Source organism: Artemia franciscana, chromosome 9 (genome assembly GCF_032884065.1).
Source record: "Artemia franciscana chromosome 9, ASM3288406v1, whole genome shotgun sequence".
Lineage (NCBI taxonomy): Eukaryota > Metazoa > Arthropoda > Branchiopoda > Anostraca > Artemiidae > Artemia > Artemia franciscana.
Genome location: NC_088871.1, coordinates 14645744 through 14663877, shown reverse-complemented (window position 1 = coordinate 14663877; position 18134 = coordinate 14645744). Strand labels below are relative to the sequence as shown.

Below are 18134 nucleotides of genomic sequence, written 5' to 3'. Positions count from 1 at the left end.
AAAATTGAATTTTTAAGCCAGGAATTCAAAAGATTCTGGAGTTTTTAGAGAAGTAGGAAGGTATAAATGAAGAAAGTTCCTGTAATTGTGGGAACTTTGATTTATGTTTGAAAAGTATGTGTATGTTGTTATATTGCTAGCCATATTATAGTTATATGTTATATGTTGTTGTTTAGTATGTTGTCAGCTTTGGGAAAGGCGCCATGGATTTCATGTCATTCTTGATTATTTTATTCCTTGACAAAATGGATCAGAGAATTTGTATTAGATTTCACTCTAAGAATGGAATTAAACCAGGCATTGTTGTAGAAAACGGTGCTTTAGGTGAATCTGTTATAAGTAATAAGTAAAACAAGTGTTATACAAGTGGTATAGGTGTTTCCAAGAAGAGTATGAAAACGTTGAAGATGATGAGCACTCAAGACACAGCACATCAATAACCCATAAAACGTGGAGCAAGCAAACGAAATGATTTCAGTTGATTGCTGAATCACAGTAAGATAAGCTGCTGAATGTGCTGGCATGTTAAGAGGCTCATCCCAGAATTTTTTTGGATATCCATGGTAAAAACAATTTTGCCGAAGTGGTTGACTTTTGAAGAAAAACAGTGGTAAATTAAAGTTACTAAGGAGTTGCTAAATGAAGTTGGCAACAATACAGAATAATTAATATTTGTCAAACCAAATGAACTAAATGGTTTAAAAATATGATAAAGAAACTAGGGCAAAATTCTCCTGAGGATCTTTTATCCTCAGGAAAGGTTTATGGACCTTTCAGTATGAATTTCGTAGTTCTTCACTAATTCGGGCCCTTGCACTGGTAGCTGTGTGGCTTGCACGACTTTTGGAAATATATATATATTTTTTTTGTATTTCGACCTTTTTTAAACTAAAACAGCTAATTTAATTTGATTAAAATGCAGCTATGTTAAAATTTTTAATAATAACACTTAAAAGTGTATGTTTGGAATCATCATATTACGGAGGTCTCTATGATGTTGGTTTTGGCAGGGTTTGCTCGTTGCTTAGAGTTTGCTGCTGCGTAAAGTCAATGTCCCATTACATAAGGGTTCAAGCATTCTTTCTTTTTTTACTCTCCTAGTTTCTTTAATCTAATTAGTTCTTTTTTCTGAAATAATGAGAATCATGAAAAGGCAATTATTACTTGAAGGTTTTATTGTTAAATAAAGAACTCAGAACTCAGATTTCAATTGATTTTCTTTCTAAATATACAAAGTACACAACTATTTAAATCCTAAAAATTTATCAAGTCTGATTTGTCTGAGAGTACCAACGTTTATGGATTTTGTAATGTTTTAGTATATTTTAGCTCAATAAAATACGCCTGGTCAAAATAAATTACAAAATACTAGTGTCTGTTGTTCTCTACCTGGAAAAAATTCTGAAAAATATTAGGTATTCATGCCATCCATATTTTAGATTTAAGTCTGTATTTAGAGACGAATTTCCCACGGATCTTTGCAGACAGATACTATATTTCAACTGCAAAAATTAGTACAAGAGTACCAGCTTTTGTCCGCTGTTTGGGCCAACCACCCATTCATCCGGTATTTACCAAATTTTCAAACTGAAAAAAAAAGTCTTCGGATAGAACTTCCTTCTGGTAGACGACTAAGTGTGCGTCCCAAGACAATTCTTACGGATACGTTTACTGTTAGCCACTGCAGGTCTCTGATCCAAGTTGGATCACCTTTAGCATACGATCAATAAGGTCTCTCCTTCTGTCATGTGTCTATCTGAGACCAATCTGAAATCTGGCGTCATTGATAATGAGATCAACATTCCTGGTTACGCTGCTAAGGCTGGATCGCGAAAACCTGAGAAGCTCGACTTTTGGTGGAAGTAGTGTTGCTCCTTTCCTTGACATGTTCAAGAGAAGGTATAACAAATATCTCAGTGTTGGAAAATGAGGTAATTACCAGAACTAGCGGTAAATCATCTGTGATGGAGCCATGAAGCCTTTATTGAAAAATGAAGTGGGGGGGGGGTCTGGGAAGGCTAGATTCTCATAAAAGCCGGTTGCTAAGGTTAAGTACCGAGAGCTCTAATATTATAGCTCAATTGTCCTGAAATTTTCCGGGGAGCTCAAAAGAAAATTTTGTTCATTTTAAAGTAAGAGATTAAAGTTTATTTTTCTTATTTTCAGTTTTTTCTTCTAATTGCTACAGTCATTGCAAGTATTTTTTCCTTAAGATGACCAAACAAATTTACTGGGTCAATGATAAATCTTGTTATGAACGTTAAAGCAAGGACCCCTAAACGGGAATGTACGTGTGGCGCAGTGAGAAGGGATTTCTAGAAATGGTCTTAGAAAGTATTTTTTTACAATTAGCTCAATATAAAAATAATAAGTTAGAACGGCCTTATAGTCATTCAATGACGACTGGACGTAGACAAGGCTTGCAACCCCTGTGCAACAACCTTTTCATACATGACATTCGATTCAACTCTTTTTTTCTTGTTTCATGAGGCACTTAAGAAGCTCAAAAGGGTCATGATATGTGGTATATGATTGCTCCTACCTCTGAAAGGTGCATACATAGATAATACAGGTGCACACACTCACAAAATTGAAAATACAGTGCTTTTTTAGACCCTAATTTGATACTTTATTCAAGGACTGGTTCTTTGAGCCCATCTTGAAGGTTTTTCTTATCCCTCCTATAAACATGCATGGTGAATGATTTCATATTTTGTCTGGATTTAAATACAGACCTGTGATAAAACTTCCTTTTCTTTTTGCAGATAACAGTTTTTAACTACAACACACTGGAACGGCAGCATGTTGTTGATGCCCACATGGATTACATAAGATGCCTTGCTGTCCATCCAACACTTCCAATTGTTTTATCTGGAAGTGATGATATGACAATCAAAATGTGGAACTGGGACAAAAATTGGGCCTGTCAGAAAGTATTTGACGGTATTGTTGAAACTTTATGCTCTGAAAAGTCTGTAGACAACCCCCTGTGATATTATTGTTCGACGAGTTTATTTACACAAGCAAACTGAAAGGGGGGTTTTGCTCCTGGAAATAGGCTGCTAGGAGTAAATGCCCAGAGTTTCAGTATTTCGATAATTTTATTGTTAAATATTTTGTTCGGTAAAACTTGTAGATTTGTAAAGCAGTAGAGTTTGTTTTGTGGTTTGGGGAACTGGTTCCTAGGGTGATAGTTTCGTTACAAAATTCGGTTTTTCTTTTATTTTGAAGAACTAAAATATTATTATGTCAGTCTCCTAAATATCTATTTTGTTTTACTGGTACCAAAACATACTCTCATAACGACTGCATGCTAAGAGCCAGAAATGCAGGGGATAATAGAACGTAAGTTAATTTTCATACAAGTAAACTAAAATCTTAAGTTTCAACGAGAAAACAGAGTTTTGAGTCTTGGCTTAATTGATAACCGAGAATGTCCGAACCCTTCAGTTGACAAGAAAGGATTTCTGGTGGAAAATTTCAAAAGAATTCTATACTGTTAACTAAGAATGTATAAAAAATTAGTATTTAATGAGGAATTTTGTAGATTATACAAAAGAGTTATGTATGTACATATTATGAGATCCAGAGGAGAGAGGATCTGAAAAAACTGGGATCCTGTATGCTAAAGCTTTCTAACATATACATGCTATTCGATTCCCTCTCGTTTTCTTTTTTTCTTTCTTTTTTATATCATAGAGCTTGTAAACCTAAAGGGAATGAATATTTACTAACCTACTACTGCTGCCACTACTGTTGCTACTATTACTAACAACTCACTGTAGAATCAATCCGACTGAGGCCAACAAAACTGAGGCACGTTTCTTCTCCACCCGAATCTATTAAAAACCTCCTTCTGTTACACCCTCCCAAGAAGCTCCCATTTTCTTTAAATCTCCTTACAACATCTTCCCACCCTATTCGGGAACGACTCGGTTTTTGAGAACAATCTTTGGCAATCCGTCATCCCTCATCCGCAGACTGTGTCCTAGCCATCTCATGCTTTCTCTCATTATAGCCCTAAAAAGGAGAATTCAATCCTATTTTTTGTACAGCTTATTATTTGAGATACCACTTTAATAATCTAGGCAATTTGTCTGGAAATCGTCTAGCAACTCCCCTTCAGTTTTTCGGAGTGGAGCGCTTACCATACTGGACTGCTGCCATCACTGTAGCTCCCAACTGATACTACTGCTGCTACTACCACTTCTACTGCTCCTAATTCTACTAATACTGCTACTACTATCAATATTGCTACTGCGACTGCCTCTACTGCTACTGCTGCTGCTGCCACTGCTACTGTTACTACTACTATTGGTACAGATTTTCCGATCAAAGTTTTGAGATTGCTATTTAATTCGAAACATTCAAGTAGTCAAATAGCTAAACTTCTGGGGTTGACACCCCTCTCCCCTCCCAAGCCCTGGAGCAAGTGCTCTAAGCTATGCAAGCTACCCATCGCAAACATAAACCATTGAGAACGTTTTTTAAAGGAAAGGATGGTCGTGCAAACTTTGGAAGGGGCTCATTTGATTGGAAATCGAAAGTTCTAGCGCACTGCCACTGTTGCTGCTGCCACTACTACTACTACTATTACTGCTACTACTACTACTTGTGTAGATTTTGCGGTCAAAGTTTTGAGATTGTTATTTCATTCGAAATGTTCAAGTAGTCAAATAGTTAAGCTTCTGGGGTTGATACCCCCCTCCCAAGCCCCAAAGCAAGCGCTGTAAGCTATGCAAGCTACCCATTGCAAACGTTTTTAATGGAAGGGGTGTTTTTATAAACTTTGGAAGGGGCTTATTTGTTTGGAAATCGAAAGTTCTAGTGTCTTTTTTAAGAGTCATAGTAATGAGAGGGCAACCAGACATTTTGAGATGGCCATGCTGATAGTATGATTAATGAGTTTCTTAAATATGGTGGCTCTGAGGTTAGGAATAAGCTACTGAAGATTATGAACATGATTTTTTAAAAAGGGAAGTGTCCAATGATTTTAGGAAAACCTTAATAAAACCACTGTATAAGAAAGGTGACAAGAGTGAGTGTCGGAATTATCGAGGCATTAGTCTGGTCTCTTTAGGTAGCAAATTACTGAGTAATTTGATACTTTTTAGACTGAGAGATGCTGTAGACAAAGTTTTAAGGGAAGAACAATGCGGTTTTAGAAAAGGTGGAGGATGTGTCGACCAAGTTCTCACGCTTAGGTTAAAAATTGAGAAGTTCCTTTGTTGTCAAACACCTTTGGTCCTCAGTTTTATCGATTATGAGCAAGCTTTCGATTCTGTTGATATAATAGCATTAACCAAGGTCTTATCGTTATATGGTATACCAGAAAAATACATTAAAGTGATTTGTGCTATTTACGAGCAACTGGTTTTGTATTAAATCAGGAGTTAAGCAGGGTTGTGTTCTATCCCCCTTTATATGGGTCATCTTGATGGACTTCGTTTTAAGGAGCACAGGAAAGGCAATTGGAGACCATGGAATCAAATGGGGAGGAAAAACGCTCCTGGACTTAGATTATGCTGATGATTTAAGCATATTAGATGAAAGTGTGAGGAAAATGTATGAATTTTTAGAGGTTTTACGAGTTCAGGGTGCGTAAAAAGGCTTGAAAATTAATGTTAAGAAAACTAAGTTACTAAGGCTAGGAATAAGTGATTATGAACAGGTGACATTAGATAACGAAAAGATTGTTTAGGTTGGGAGCTTCAGTTACCTTGGTAGTATTATTAGTAAAGATGGTGGGAGCAGTGAAGATGTTAAAAGTAGAATAGCTAAGGCTCAGGGTGTTTTATCAAAGTTAAAAAAAGTTTGGAAGAATAGAAAGATAAGCCTGCAAACCAAGATTAGAATGTTGGAAGCTACAGTGATGACAGTGGTCAAATATGGCTCTGAAGCACGGGTGCTCCGAAAAGCAATGAAAATTTACTAGATGTTTTCCAAAGAAATTGCCTACGGATTGTTCTGGGTACCCGGCTGACTGACCGTATTTCAAACAGTAGGTTGTACGAAAAATGTGGTTCAATCCCGCTTTCTAGGGCTATAATGAAAGACAAGTTGAGATGGCTAGGGCACGTTCTGTGGATGAATGATGACATATTTCCAAAGATTTTACTTTTCGGTCAACCGCGTAGGGCTAAACAGAAAGCAGGTCGTCCTCGTCTGGGTTGGGAGGATGTCATAAATAAAGATTTAAAGGAAATGGGAACTTCCTGGGAGGGTGTAAAGAGGGAGGCTTTAAATAGATTAGGTTGGAGAAGCCTGCGTAGCTGTGTTGGCCTCAGGCGCCTTGGTGCTGCAGTGAGTTATTAGTAGTAGTAGTAGTAAGATAATCCAAATCAAATAACTGAATTCTGGGTTAACAAAGCCCCTACAGCCCACGGGGTAAGGGCTGTAAGTTATGCAAGTTGCTCTATGTTAGCTTGTCAGTTATAAACCTTAGGGTCATAAACTTTAAAATTCTAGTGGTCTTCTTAAGAGTCAAGATTGAATGAAGTGAAACAAGCCCTCCCCCCAGGCCATTTTTCTCCAAATGCATTTTATTAAAATTTGGAGATTGCCATTTTGTTCAAAATAGTCCAAAAGTCAAATAAATATGGCTCCGGACTTGACACCCCCTCCTCCCGCTCAACCTTCGTGGCAAGGGCAATAAGTTATGAAAGTTGCCCATTGTTAATATATAAGGATTTTTATCGGAAATAGGGCCTGTTTGATCCTTGGTCTCTCAAAAGACTTGGGGTATTAAGGTCAAAACGTCAAGGAAATTTCGAGAGGGATGCCGAACGCAATCAAAACGCACAGTTCGGTTGCTGCTTGTGAAAACTGAATATCTGTAATATTTAAAGAAAAACTAAGGGTATCATGTTTAAGCTTTCAAAAAATGTTGAGATGTTGAAGGGAGTTGGGATGGCAACTAGTCCTCCTTGCTCTTTGTAGGTGCCTCCTCTGCTGAACATTGATCGACATTTTGAAATACAAATTTTGTTCTAACTTGTCAAAAGGTATAATAAGTACCCTTTAAGGGAGATTATGCCCCCTATCCCCAGGGCAAGGATGGTAAATTATGCAATTTTCTTATTATTTACATGCAGAATCTATCATTAGGAAAAGGAAAAATATTTGATCCCAAAAAGGCTAAGGGCATTGAGGTGAAACTGCAGAGAATGTTGAGGGGTATGTTATACTAAATCAAAAGGCGCTATGTATACCCAGTTTATTAAAAACGATTGTCCGCAGTGTTTGAGAACGGCTGTGGCTATTAAATTGAAACTTTCAGAAAATGTTGAGGGGGATGTTAAAAAGTGGCTGGGGCGCTACCAGTCCCCTCCCATGCCCTTTTAGTTGCCTTCCTGTCAAAAAATTCAAGCATAATTTTAGAATAGACATTTTGTTGAAAGTAGCTCAAATAACTTTGCCCATGGGGATGACATGACCCCCATAGCTTGGAGAGGGATGACGAACACTATAAAACACACTGTATGTGCTGGTTGTCAGAAGGACTTATCACCAAAGTATAAGAAACGACTAAGGGTATTAAGCTGAAATTTCAGGGGATGTTGGGGATAGTGTTAAAGTGCTATCGGAGAGCAACAGGCCCTCTATGCCCTGTTTGTATGCCCCTTAAGATGCCTCCCTTACACAGTTAGAGATCTAAAAAAGATGGAGATCATATTATTAAAAATCGTCACAACATCTAATTCCTATGCCTACTTGGATGCCCTGCCCCCACAGCTCGTAGGGCAAGGAATTTAAATTGTGCTACATGCTGGTTTTATGATTGAATAAGGGGTGAATATTTAATCCTGGATGTGTCCAAAAAAATTAAGAATATTGAAGCAAAATTTTCGGAAGTGTTGGAGGATATGTTGAGCTAAATGAAAATAAAATATCTGCATCCAATTTATCAAAAAGGTGTATCTGCTATATATTAGCATATTATGACTGCAACTGTGACTACTTCGACTGCTTGTAACCGTTACTCCTTCTACTTATGACTGTATTTTGGGAATTTCTCAGTCAACTGTCTTAGATTGAAAATTTGGCCGACGTATCCTCTCCCCTTTTTTAAAACAGGGGCATTACTAGTCAGAATCTTCGAGAGGGGACAAAAGATTTTACCGACTGTTTGGTTATTTTACTGATTGTCTTTTTTTTTTTTTTAACAATAATTAGCACACTGTCCGTTTTAAACACGAAACTTATGAGCACAGCTCAGCTTAAAAAATCTTGTAGCCTGAAGGAGAATAGCTCCTTAGTTCTGTTTCTTGTAAGAAGCATGCGTACAACTAGTTGGTGATCTAGTGGAGAAAGCAGTAATACAAGATAACATGATTCATATACAAACAGACCTCAGAAGCGAGAAATTGACAATTTTAATAAAAATATACGGATTAAGCACAGAATGATGAAAATATAACTTGAAAACATCACTCAAAAAGTCAACGTCTTTGTTCCGCAGTCTCAAAGTGTATCTTGATGAGATGATCGAAACAGCTGTCGTCCATCGTACGTAAATGTGTCGTGATCAGTTTAAACTTCTTTTCACCATGACCAAACTTGGTGATGCAGTCAGAATTGTTCGTGTCGATTCATGTTCTAAATTTAGCCGAGTGGAAAATTCTGGCAGCATCCGTAAAATCACTGCATGAGTCGGTAAAACCACTGGATTAAAGACCAAGATTATGATTTGGGTATATTTTAGTATATTCCTCTCTAAAAACTGTATCTATTATTTTCTATGGCGAGGCAGCCCATAGCAAGTAACTTAGCTAGGAACCACTGGTAACCTGACCGGAGACTTGGGATTATCGATTTAACAGAATAAATTTCACGGATTAGGGTCTCAAAGATGGTGCAATGACTTTATAGCTTTCGACCTTAATCCTGACCAATAAGCTTTGACGTGGGTTCCGTGGGATCTAGGTTTTTCTTCGTTAACATCTTCATGACTCCAGAAAGGCTTTCATAGCTGATGTCCATTTTGCCCTGTAGACTTCGGTACGATGGCTCCAGAAAAGAGGAGTTATCATGGATTGCATCGCCCAAGTCGTTCACTAGGGCTCTAAGGACGCCGCAGAGTTCCTTAGCATAAAACAATTTCCAGTCATCCAGCAGGCCAGATCTAGTGTTAGAAATTGTCTCTGAGTAACGTTGGCTAGGATGTTGTTTAAGTTGGAACTTGTCTTTGGCTAGTGAACCGATTTTTTCCGTTGCTACTTTTGATGTATCGATTTCCCTGCCTCAGTCTCGGACAAGACTGATCTCGTCCGAGGTCAGTCGTATAAGGTCTCTTGTGCTGCCCTGAGTTTTGTGTTCGCAATCTCTAGATAAAGCTGCTCAGTCTGAAGCAATTTTCTGCAAGAACCTACGTCTTAAACAGGACTTAGCATTTGAACATCAACATCAGAATAAAATCAAGGTAGGTAATGCGGTGATGCAGGCAGAATTTGTACTTTTTTTTATTATTTCGTCCTCGTTCTGTTCCATTAGCTCTTTCAGAACGTCAACAATAGTGTCAAAGCTGGTCCACAACGCGGCCAAACTTTTTCAACTTGACGTTCATCTTGTCATTGACAGATTAGGCTTCATTGTCGATTCCAGTTCGTGTCGATTCATGTTCTAAATTTAGCCGAATGGAAAATTCTGGCAGCATCCGTAAAATCACTGCGTGAGTCGGTAAAACCACTGGATTAAAGACCAAGATTACGATTTCAAGATATTTTAGTATTTTCCTCTCTAAAAAACTGTATCTATTATTTTCTATGGTGAGGCAACCCATAGCAAGTAACTTAGCTAGGAAGAGGTTTTCCATCCCCAAAAAGCCCACTAGAATGAACAAACCCTGAAGAATTTTTCACTGGTCGGAATCTAGTGCAAATATTTTGTCGTTGACTAGGTTATAATTTCCTTAAGGGGAGCCACTCTTTAAGGGCACCCTCTGGTGCTGTTTGCTGTCTCGATTCTGGCTTGGTAAACTCGAGGCAGGTCCACCCTGACATCACTATGAAGCCATGCAAGATTTACCTTTCGGGGGTAGGGACGGAGGAAGAAGCTAATGACGAAAAGGAAACCTCAAACCATCGCACAGCACTGGAACGGCATTAGCCATTTATACCAAGCCTATCCTTGTCAAGACATGATCATACATTCCTTAATTTAACTACATTTTCTTAATTTATATATATAACTGAACTTACTGGAAAATCTGTTAGAATCAGGCTTTTAAAAACCTTTTTGGCCACATAAGCTGCTGTAAACGCCCCACAGAAAAAAAAGAAGAAGAAAGAATGAAAACTAGAACTTAGAGACTGCCAATTAGAGGGCAGTTAGAGAACTGAAACGCTGACCTTGAGGTATATCATGAAAGTATGAATGGCTTTGGCTTTGATTTGTGACTTATTTAAAGTATTTATATTTTTATAGCCAGAATGTCGACGTTCGTAAATCGTTCACTGCCTCTGAAGAGGATAAGGATATAATAAACCTCTATTAATTCGAACTCAAAGTAAAACTACTTCGAAGCGAAATGACTCAAAGTTTACCAGCTAGTTTCCTAACTGTACTAAGAATATCATGTCTGATAGTTTTTTTTTACAATCGGCTACCAAGAAAAATATTTGGTTCGTTGTCATCTGAAATTGTCATCTGACAAAGAAGGCCATTGAAGAAAAAATAAAAGGAAGGATTTCAACAGTAAATATTTTTTTTATAGAAAGTGTTGAAAATTTTAATAGTAAGACCAAAGTTAAAAAAAGAACAAAAAACTGTTCTCCACATTAATATCGTGACTAGAGAATGTATTGACATGGCTTTAGAATTGTATGCTGCAGACTTGATAGAATTGTGAAAAAATTAAGTTTACTGAATATACGCTAATGAACACCAACAGATCAGCGATAATATTAGGACATGGCATGGAAAGAAAATATTCAAAACAGACATGCTGGGATAGGATTGCACAAAGTAACTTGTATTGATCGGGGAAGAGGAGCTTGTGATTGCTTTTGGAAGGTATAAAACCTACTTTTTTCTAGAGACGTGAAAGTTTGGTGGTATTTGAAGTTTTCTTCGAATTATATAGGGCAACTTAGAATCCAAGGACTGCAATCAGTCATTGCTTAGATGAAGTTCAATTTTTTTTAGGCTTTACTCTGACATTTGAGCCAATCTGTTGAGATAAAAGTAATCAGTGCTCTGATTAGACGCCATTCTCCTGCTTCATGAAGTTTTAGACCGGTCGTAGACCGACAGGGGAGGCCTACCTTCTAATATCCTCAATATCATCCATGTGATAAAGTAACCCTTTTCGTAAAATTTCATTAGTAGTGTATAAAATTTTACGTATTTTCTGTATTTTAGGGCATTCACATTATGTTATCCAGATTGTATTTAATCCCAAAGATAATAATACGTTTGCATCTGCGTCGTGGGACAAGACCATCAAAATTTGGCAACTTGCGTCTTCCAACTTCACATTCCTAACTTTCCTAACTAATTGCGTCTCCATTCCTAACTTCACACTTGAAGGTAATCATGTTGTTATTATTTTTTTTCGATTATTGTTTCTGTTTAATTTATTTCAATTTACTAACAATTATTTTTCTAACAAAAAAAATCCTATTCTTAGACATCAGCCTAGCCCTATCGGAGATTTCTCTGTGTGTGTCCTTGCTGCTACTACTTATTGGCATCTGCATTTAAGTGTTTCGAATATAAACGGTTATGAGAACATTCCATTTAAACTTTTAAAACTTTTGAAAACAAAAGCATAAACCTATAAAACTTTTGAAAATAACTTCTGTAGACTACTTTTAAATCTTAAAATGTGATTCAACTGTATTTGGGGGGAGGGGGAGGGTAACGCTTAAATGTTCAGCGACGTACCTTTAAATGACCCCAACATGGACATACGTTATTTTTTATATATTGTTTCCTAGATATTGGGAACCAAAAATCAACCCTGATGGTTTATATTAATCTGCTACATTCATATGCTGATCATCACTCTAATAATAGCTTAGAAAACGGTTTTTGTCATTTCTCTGAAGTGGGATCATGTCAGATGTAATCCTCAAACTTGACATTTGTCAATGTATTTTCCAAGTTTGTCTTCTTTGACCAACGTTGTTATTATTAGAGTCTTATACTTTAGAGACACTTGTTGCTTTTTTAGAAAACTTCTTTTTTGCTGTTGTTTTCAACCGAGGACCACTGTTTTGAAACAGGAAGTACTTACAAATTCAAGACATCAATCGAAAAATTCCTGTTTCTGCAGCTCAGTAGTTATAGCTTTAGTTCATAGAAAAATGACCATGCTTACATTTGGTGAAACTACTATCCCAATACAGCTTTGCCACCAGCCTTCCCCTTTCGATGCTGGTTTTATAAGCATTGAAAACATTTTTTTAAAAAGGTTTAAAGGCTCACTCTCATTTAAGACTACGTTTACTACTCATAAGCTCTAGCTATAAATAAACCCAAAACAGATAATTTATATAAGATCCGTCCGGTCACTTTTTATTGTATGCGGAAAGATGAAAACCAAAGGTCATCTTTTCTGATAACCTTTAATCCCATCTCATGAGACAAACACTTGAGTTTCAATTTGAGTTGATTTCGATATCTGTCTGTTCTTCTGAACATATAATCTTGTTTAATTCAACTTTTATTTGAGAAATTGGACGCCAAAATCATCACAATTGATATCTATTACTGACGTAAAATGAAACTTCTTCAACCTCCTTTTCCCATCAATTTCAGTCAGAATGAAATCACTGACTGTAATTCTTGTAGAAAGTTTGACTCAGTCTCGACATAGCCAACGGGGCAGACTCTTGTGATTGAAACTATCACAATCTGCACAGTTAATGACGCTCGATGACTTCAAAAATAACTTCCCCCTTGGAAATTTGTCTTTTTCGCTTTGGTTGTGTTTAGTTTCATAAATTTCTAACTCTTTTTGTCTCCTAATTTCTCTTTCTCCTCTTGCCGAATTCTTATTTTGGGTGGAGTATCTATTAGTGCTTGTAATCTTTTTGCTTGTAATCTTTTTGCTTGCAGTTCCTGTTTCCTAAGGAATCAACTCGGTAATGACAAAGGAACCCTGATTTCAGAATAAATATCTTAAGCAGAAGTACCGGATATTGTAGTACCCAGCTGTTTTGGGTTCGGGTCTCTTATGGTTGGTTCATGGTGCTGTAGAACTTGGGGCAGAGTTAGCCTGAAAGCGGAACAAAGACGATAGTGGTGCTTATGGTTTGTTGGAATTTCTGCACTTAAGTGTGCATTGTTTTAGTAAATTTCCAGAATTTGTGCTTGTTTTTAGCTCATATATGGTGCAGCTTCTTTATTGTACTCCGGCTTAGTGTGAAAAAGATCCCATAAATTTAGAAGCTACAAATCATTTTGTTGTATGTGGGTAACGGTCAAACGATGGAACACCGTTTTCCTTAGCCAGCTAAAACAGCTTGCTCAGGTACTTGGTTATATGAAAGCCCAAAATAAGAATAATAGGGTTGGTTGGTTTCATATGACGTGGTCCATCTAGATCGTGGATAGCTTGGTTGTCATCCTTTTAGAAGCTTTTTCATTTTCAATTCCAATGGTGTCGGTCTTTCTGGAAAAAATCCTCATAGGGGGAATCGTATTTTCTATAGTGCTGCCACATGCATAAAGCGTGATTTTCTGCTTTGTTTCTTTAGGTGTTACCTTTCCAATTTGTCTTTGGTCCTTATCAGCAATGACAGTGCGGACAGTCAATAATTCTGTTTATTCAACATTCCAAATGTTTGATGGAATGGAAAAATTTGGTCAATGTTTGACCAAAGATTGATGGAGAAGTATTGAACTTATAAATGGTTGAATACGACAGCTTTTCTGAGACTGGTAGCTTCAGTTTGTTGTATTGTAAGTACGCGATAACGCTAATCCGCCCCACTGACGCACTGATGCCAATCCTCCGCAAGACTATCTTCCCACCGTAAGGTGATGAGTCTCGAATTTTTATCCGCTTCGATGTTGTGTACAAAGCTGACGCAGCTCAAGAAATATTAGTCTATGATAGATACGGAACTTTGTTCGCAGGTATTTGACAAGAGCCTGTCCTTGCTCGTTGGTGAAAGTTGTACGACTGCCACATATAGGTGAAACAAGAGAGAGGCTAACTTCCAACCTCTTTGCCACTCTTGCTGGTCTTGCTATATGAGAGGCACATGTAGAAAAAGAGAGAGAGAGAGGCTTACCAGCAGTGAGCCTTTAAAAATGCTTTTAAGACGTGATCTCTACCCCCCCCCCTCACCAACCAAAATCTTGGGAGAGTAAAATTTGTCTGTTTAAGTCAGGGATCATAAATACCAAAATGAAGTCATGCCATGCATCAAGCCATGCTATAAGCTTCTATAAAAAGCTTATAGCGCTAATTTTCGTCCTACTTAGTAAAAAAAAAAAAAAAAAAAAAAAAAAAAAAAAAAAAAAAAAAAAAAAAAAAAAAAAAAAAAAAAAAAATAGAAATTTGATATGCACCTTTTGTTTTGGGTTATATGATTTAATCTTTGACATCCATATTGTAGGTCATATGAAGGCAATTAACTGTTTAGATTATACTCACGCCGGTGAGAAGCCCTATTTGATCTCCGGTGCCGATGATCGCTTGGTGAAAATTTGGGACTATCAAAATAGAAGTTGTGTTCAAAGTTTAGATGGCCATACAGCTGTCGCTTTTCATCCTAGATTGCCCATTATTATTACTGGTAAGCTTCTTTTTCTTTTCATAAATAAAAGAAAACAATCCATGTGGATGGTAAACTTGAAGCCAATGGAAATCGTTATTAGAAAGTGAGGGGAGTTACTTTCTTAAAGTTTCCTGTACCTGTTGTAAAATTATTGCTTTAATTGACAACGACAAAATGTCAAACTTGGTAAATAAAACTGAAATCTGTAGGTACATAGATAACGGGTAAAAACTTTTTATTAAGGTATATCAAACAGTTCGTGGTAACGAACTGTAGTAAGGAGCGACCCGGCTCAATAGTAACCGAAACTCTAAAAAACGGAATTTTTATATCAATAGTTACATCAAAAGAATCGCATTTTGAGGCTGATTTCAAATATATAAGTTTCGATAAGTTTAGACTTACCCATCAAAATTTACGAGTCTGAGAAAATTTGCCTTATTTAAGAAAATAGGGGAAACACCCCTTGAAAGTCATTGCATCTTAACGAAAATCACACCATCAAATTCAGCGTATCAGAGAATCCTACAGTAGAAGTTTCAAGCATCTATCTGCAAAAATGTGGAATTTTGCATTTTTAGCCACAAAACAGATCACGGATGCGGCTTTATTTTTTTTTAATTTTATTTTATTTTTTTTTCCAGGGGTGATCGTATCAACCCATTGATCCTAGAATCTCGTGTTAGGGCTCATTCTAGAACCTGAAAAGTTCTAGTGCCCTTTTTAAGTGACCGAAAAATTGGAGGGCACCTAGGCCCTTTCCCACGCTCATTTTTTCCCAAGGTCACCGGATCAAAATTCTGAGATAGCCATTTTATTCAGCATGGTCGGAAAACCTAATAACTATGTCTTTGGGGACGACTTACTCCTCCACAGGCCCCGCGGAAGGGGCTGCAACATAGTAATGGTTATTGGGAAGTGTACAGACGCTTTCAGGGAAATTTTTTTTGTTGGGGGAGGGGTTGAGGGGAGGGGGTTATGCGGGGGGATCTTTCCATGGAGGAATTTGTCATGGGGGAAGAAAATTTCCATGAAGGGGGCGCAGGATTTCTTAGCATTTTTTTAAAGAACAATGAAAAAATAAATATGAAAAAGTTTTTTCAACTGAAAGTAAGGAGCAGCATTAAAACTTAAATCGAACAGAAATTATTACGCATATGAGGGGTTCACCTCCTCCCAATACCTCGCTCTTTACGCTAAAGTAATTTTATTAATTTCAACTATTTATTCTACGGCCTTTGTGATTCAGGGGTGATTCTTAAGGAATTGGGACAAAATTTAAGCTTTAGTGTAAAGAGCGAGGTATTGACGAGGTGGTGAACCCCCTCATATACGTAATAAAAACATACGAATATAGAAGTTCGTTACGTAAGCTAATTCGTAAGTTACGTATATTTTTACTAATAAAAACGTTCGTAAAAAATTAAAAGTTCTAGTTGCTTTTTTAAATAACCAAAAAATTGGAGGGTAACTATGCCTACTCCCCCGCTCTTTTTTCTCAAAGTTGTCCGATTAAAACTTTGAGAAAGCCATTTAGCCATAAAAATAAATTGAAATGCAAATTTTGTTTTAATTATTCATGTGCGGAGAGCCAAAATCAAAACACACCTTAATTTAAAAACGTTCAGAAGTTAAATAAAACAAAAACATGTTTTTTAAACTGAAAGTAAAGAGCGATATTAAAACTTAAAACGAACAGAAATTACTCCATATATAATAGGGGTTGTTATCTCCTCAACGCCCCGCTTTTTACGCTAATTTTATTTTTACTGTTTTAAAAAGTAGAGTTGAGCGAAAGAGTCAAACTTTAGCGTAAAGAGCGGGGCGTTGAGGAGGTAATAGCCACTTTTATATACGGAGTAATTTCTGTTCGTTTTAAGTTTTAATATCGCTCCTTACTTTCAGTTAAAAAACTTTTTTTTTATTTAATGTTCCCTCTGAAACGAGCGATTTCACGACAAGTCAGAAGCTGTAATTAGCATCAAAAGGACAGGATACTTAAAGTATTGGATTCATTAGCCTCAGATATATCTATTCACTAAGAAACAATTTGATATTTCTTAAACTTTGATTTGGTTAGGATATAAACTTGCTTAAAAAAAAGAATAAATTATCTCTTTTTCAACAATTTTCAATTCAAATCAATGCGTTTACCATCTAAATGAACATTTATACCCAATTCAAAAGAAAAATTAATTCTGGAAAGGGATAGAGCTAAATCTCAGCCATGACATGGTATTAAGCTTGTTGTCTTTCGTTGATGTATTAAAACCGCACGAAAGCAGAAAAAAAATACGGAGAGGGAGCATAAACCTTTAAACAGTGAAAAATAAGAAATAAGAACTCCGAATTAGTAGTTTTAAAAGTCTTACTTATTATATATGTATCACGTTATTTTATATCTCTTTACTCTGTCTTATAAATGGAAAGGACATGTGGTCTAAGAAACTAATTACAAACGCGGCTTAATTATTCGTAATTTAAAGCGACCTCAAGATTGGCAAAAAAGATTAGGCTTAGAGAGTGGTCGTACCTTTTGCCAAGTAGGTCTGTAATAATAATAATAATAATTTATTGTTGTTTTCTGTACATAACAATAACGCACTAAGAGGAGTATGAAAAGAAGAAAAAGTTTGCGTGACTTGCATCGATATGTGCTCGATTAAATATATTGGAATCTGACGAGTGACCACTCTGATAGCATTATTAAAGATTGTAGAACTTAGAACCGAATCTTCCTTAACCCCTTGTCACACACGAATACGACTACTAAAAGCACCTCGCAAATGTATTCAGATTTTGTCCTTCTGATACAACTTCCAAAGGGAGGTAAACCACAAATGAATTACTCCGCTTTTAAAGAGAGACTGAATGACTTTGGAGCGAAGAAGGAAGTCAAAAACCCTTGAAATGTCAATGGCACAAACGTAGATATTACTTTTTGACTTTCTGTCTCTTAAAAGAATCGCCAAAAAGTTGCATTGGCATTTTGCACACCAAGTCCACAACGAAAACCAAGTTTATCGCCTTGATCCTACTTCCTGTTATGTATCATACTATTTTAGGCAAGATTTTCAAGAAGTTTTCCAATTATTTGAAAAAACGATTATTGGTGTATATTATCCGCAAGAATTCCGTACTTTATGTTTCTTAGAAGTAGACGTTACTAGACGTTCTCATAGCGCGATCAAGTTTCTAACATGATCTAACTTTGCCAAATGACCCAAAGGTGTATTTTAAAGTGTTATGTCACAAACTGGTGTATCATGAGAAAATAAGGAAAAGAAATTCAATAGGATTGTCACCAGATGAAGAGGACCAAGCAAATTTTGATACATGACACCACAAATCCGGGAGTTATTTTCGGTGTCCCGCGAGAGATTGCAGATTTGACGTACAAAT

The 18134-nt window shown here is 36.7% G+C and overlaps 2 protein-coding genes across 8 annotated transcripts in view; both read left to right on the top strand.

The window, feature by feature from the left end:
- Window positions 1–18134, top strand: part of LOC136031042 (putative leucine-rich repeat-containing protein DDB_G0290503) — a 424748-nt gene that overhangs the window by 262679 nt on the left and 143935 nt on the right. The window lies entirely within an intron of this gene.
- The window catches only part of LOC136031530 (coatomer subunit beta'-like), a 75554-nt gene that overhangs the window by 3793 nt on the left and 53627 nt on the right, over window positions 1–18134 (top strand). Inside the window, 3 exon segments of the mRNA XM_065711199.1 lie at window positions 2766–2943; window positions 11362–11529; window positions 14571–14750. Coding sequence (XP_065567271.1) covers window positions 2766–2943; window positions 11362–11529; window positions 14571–14750 — 526 coding nt within the window.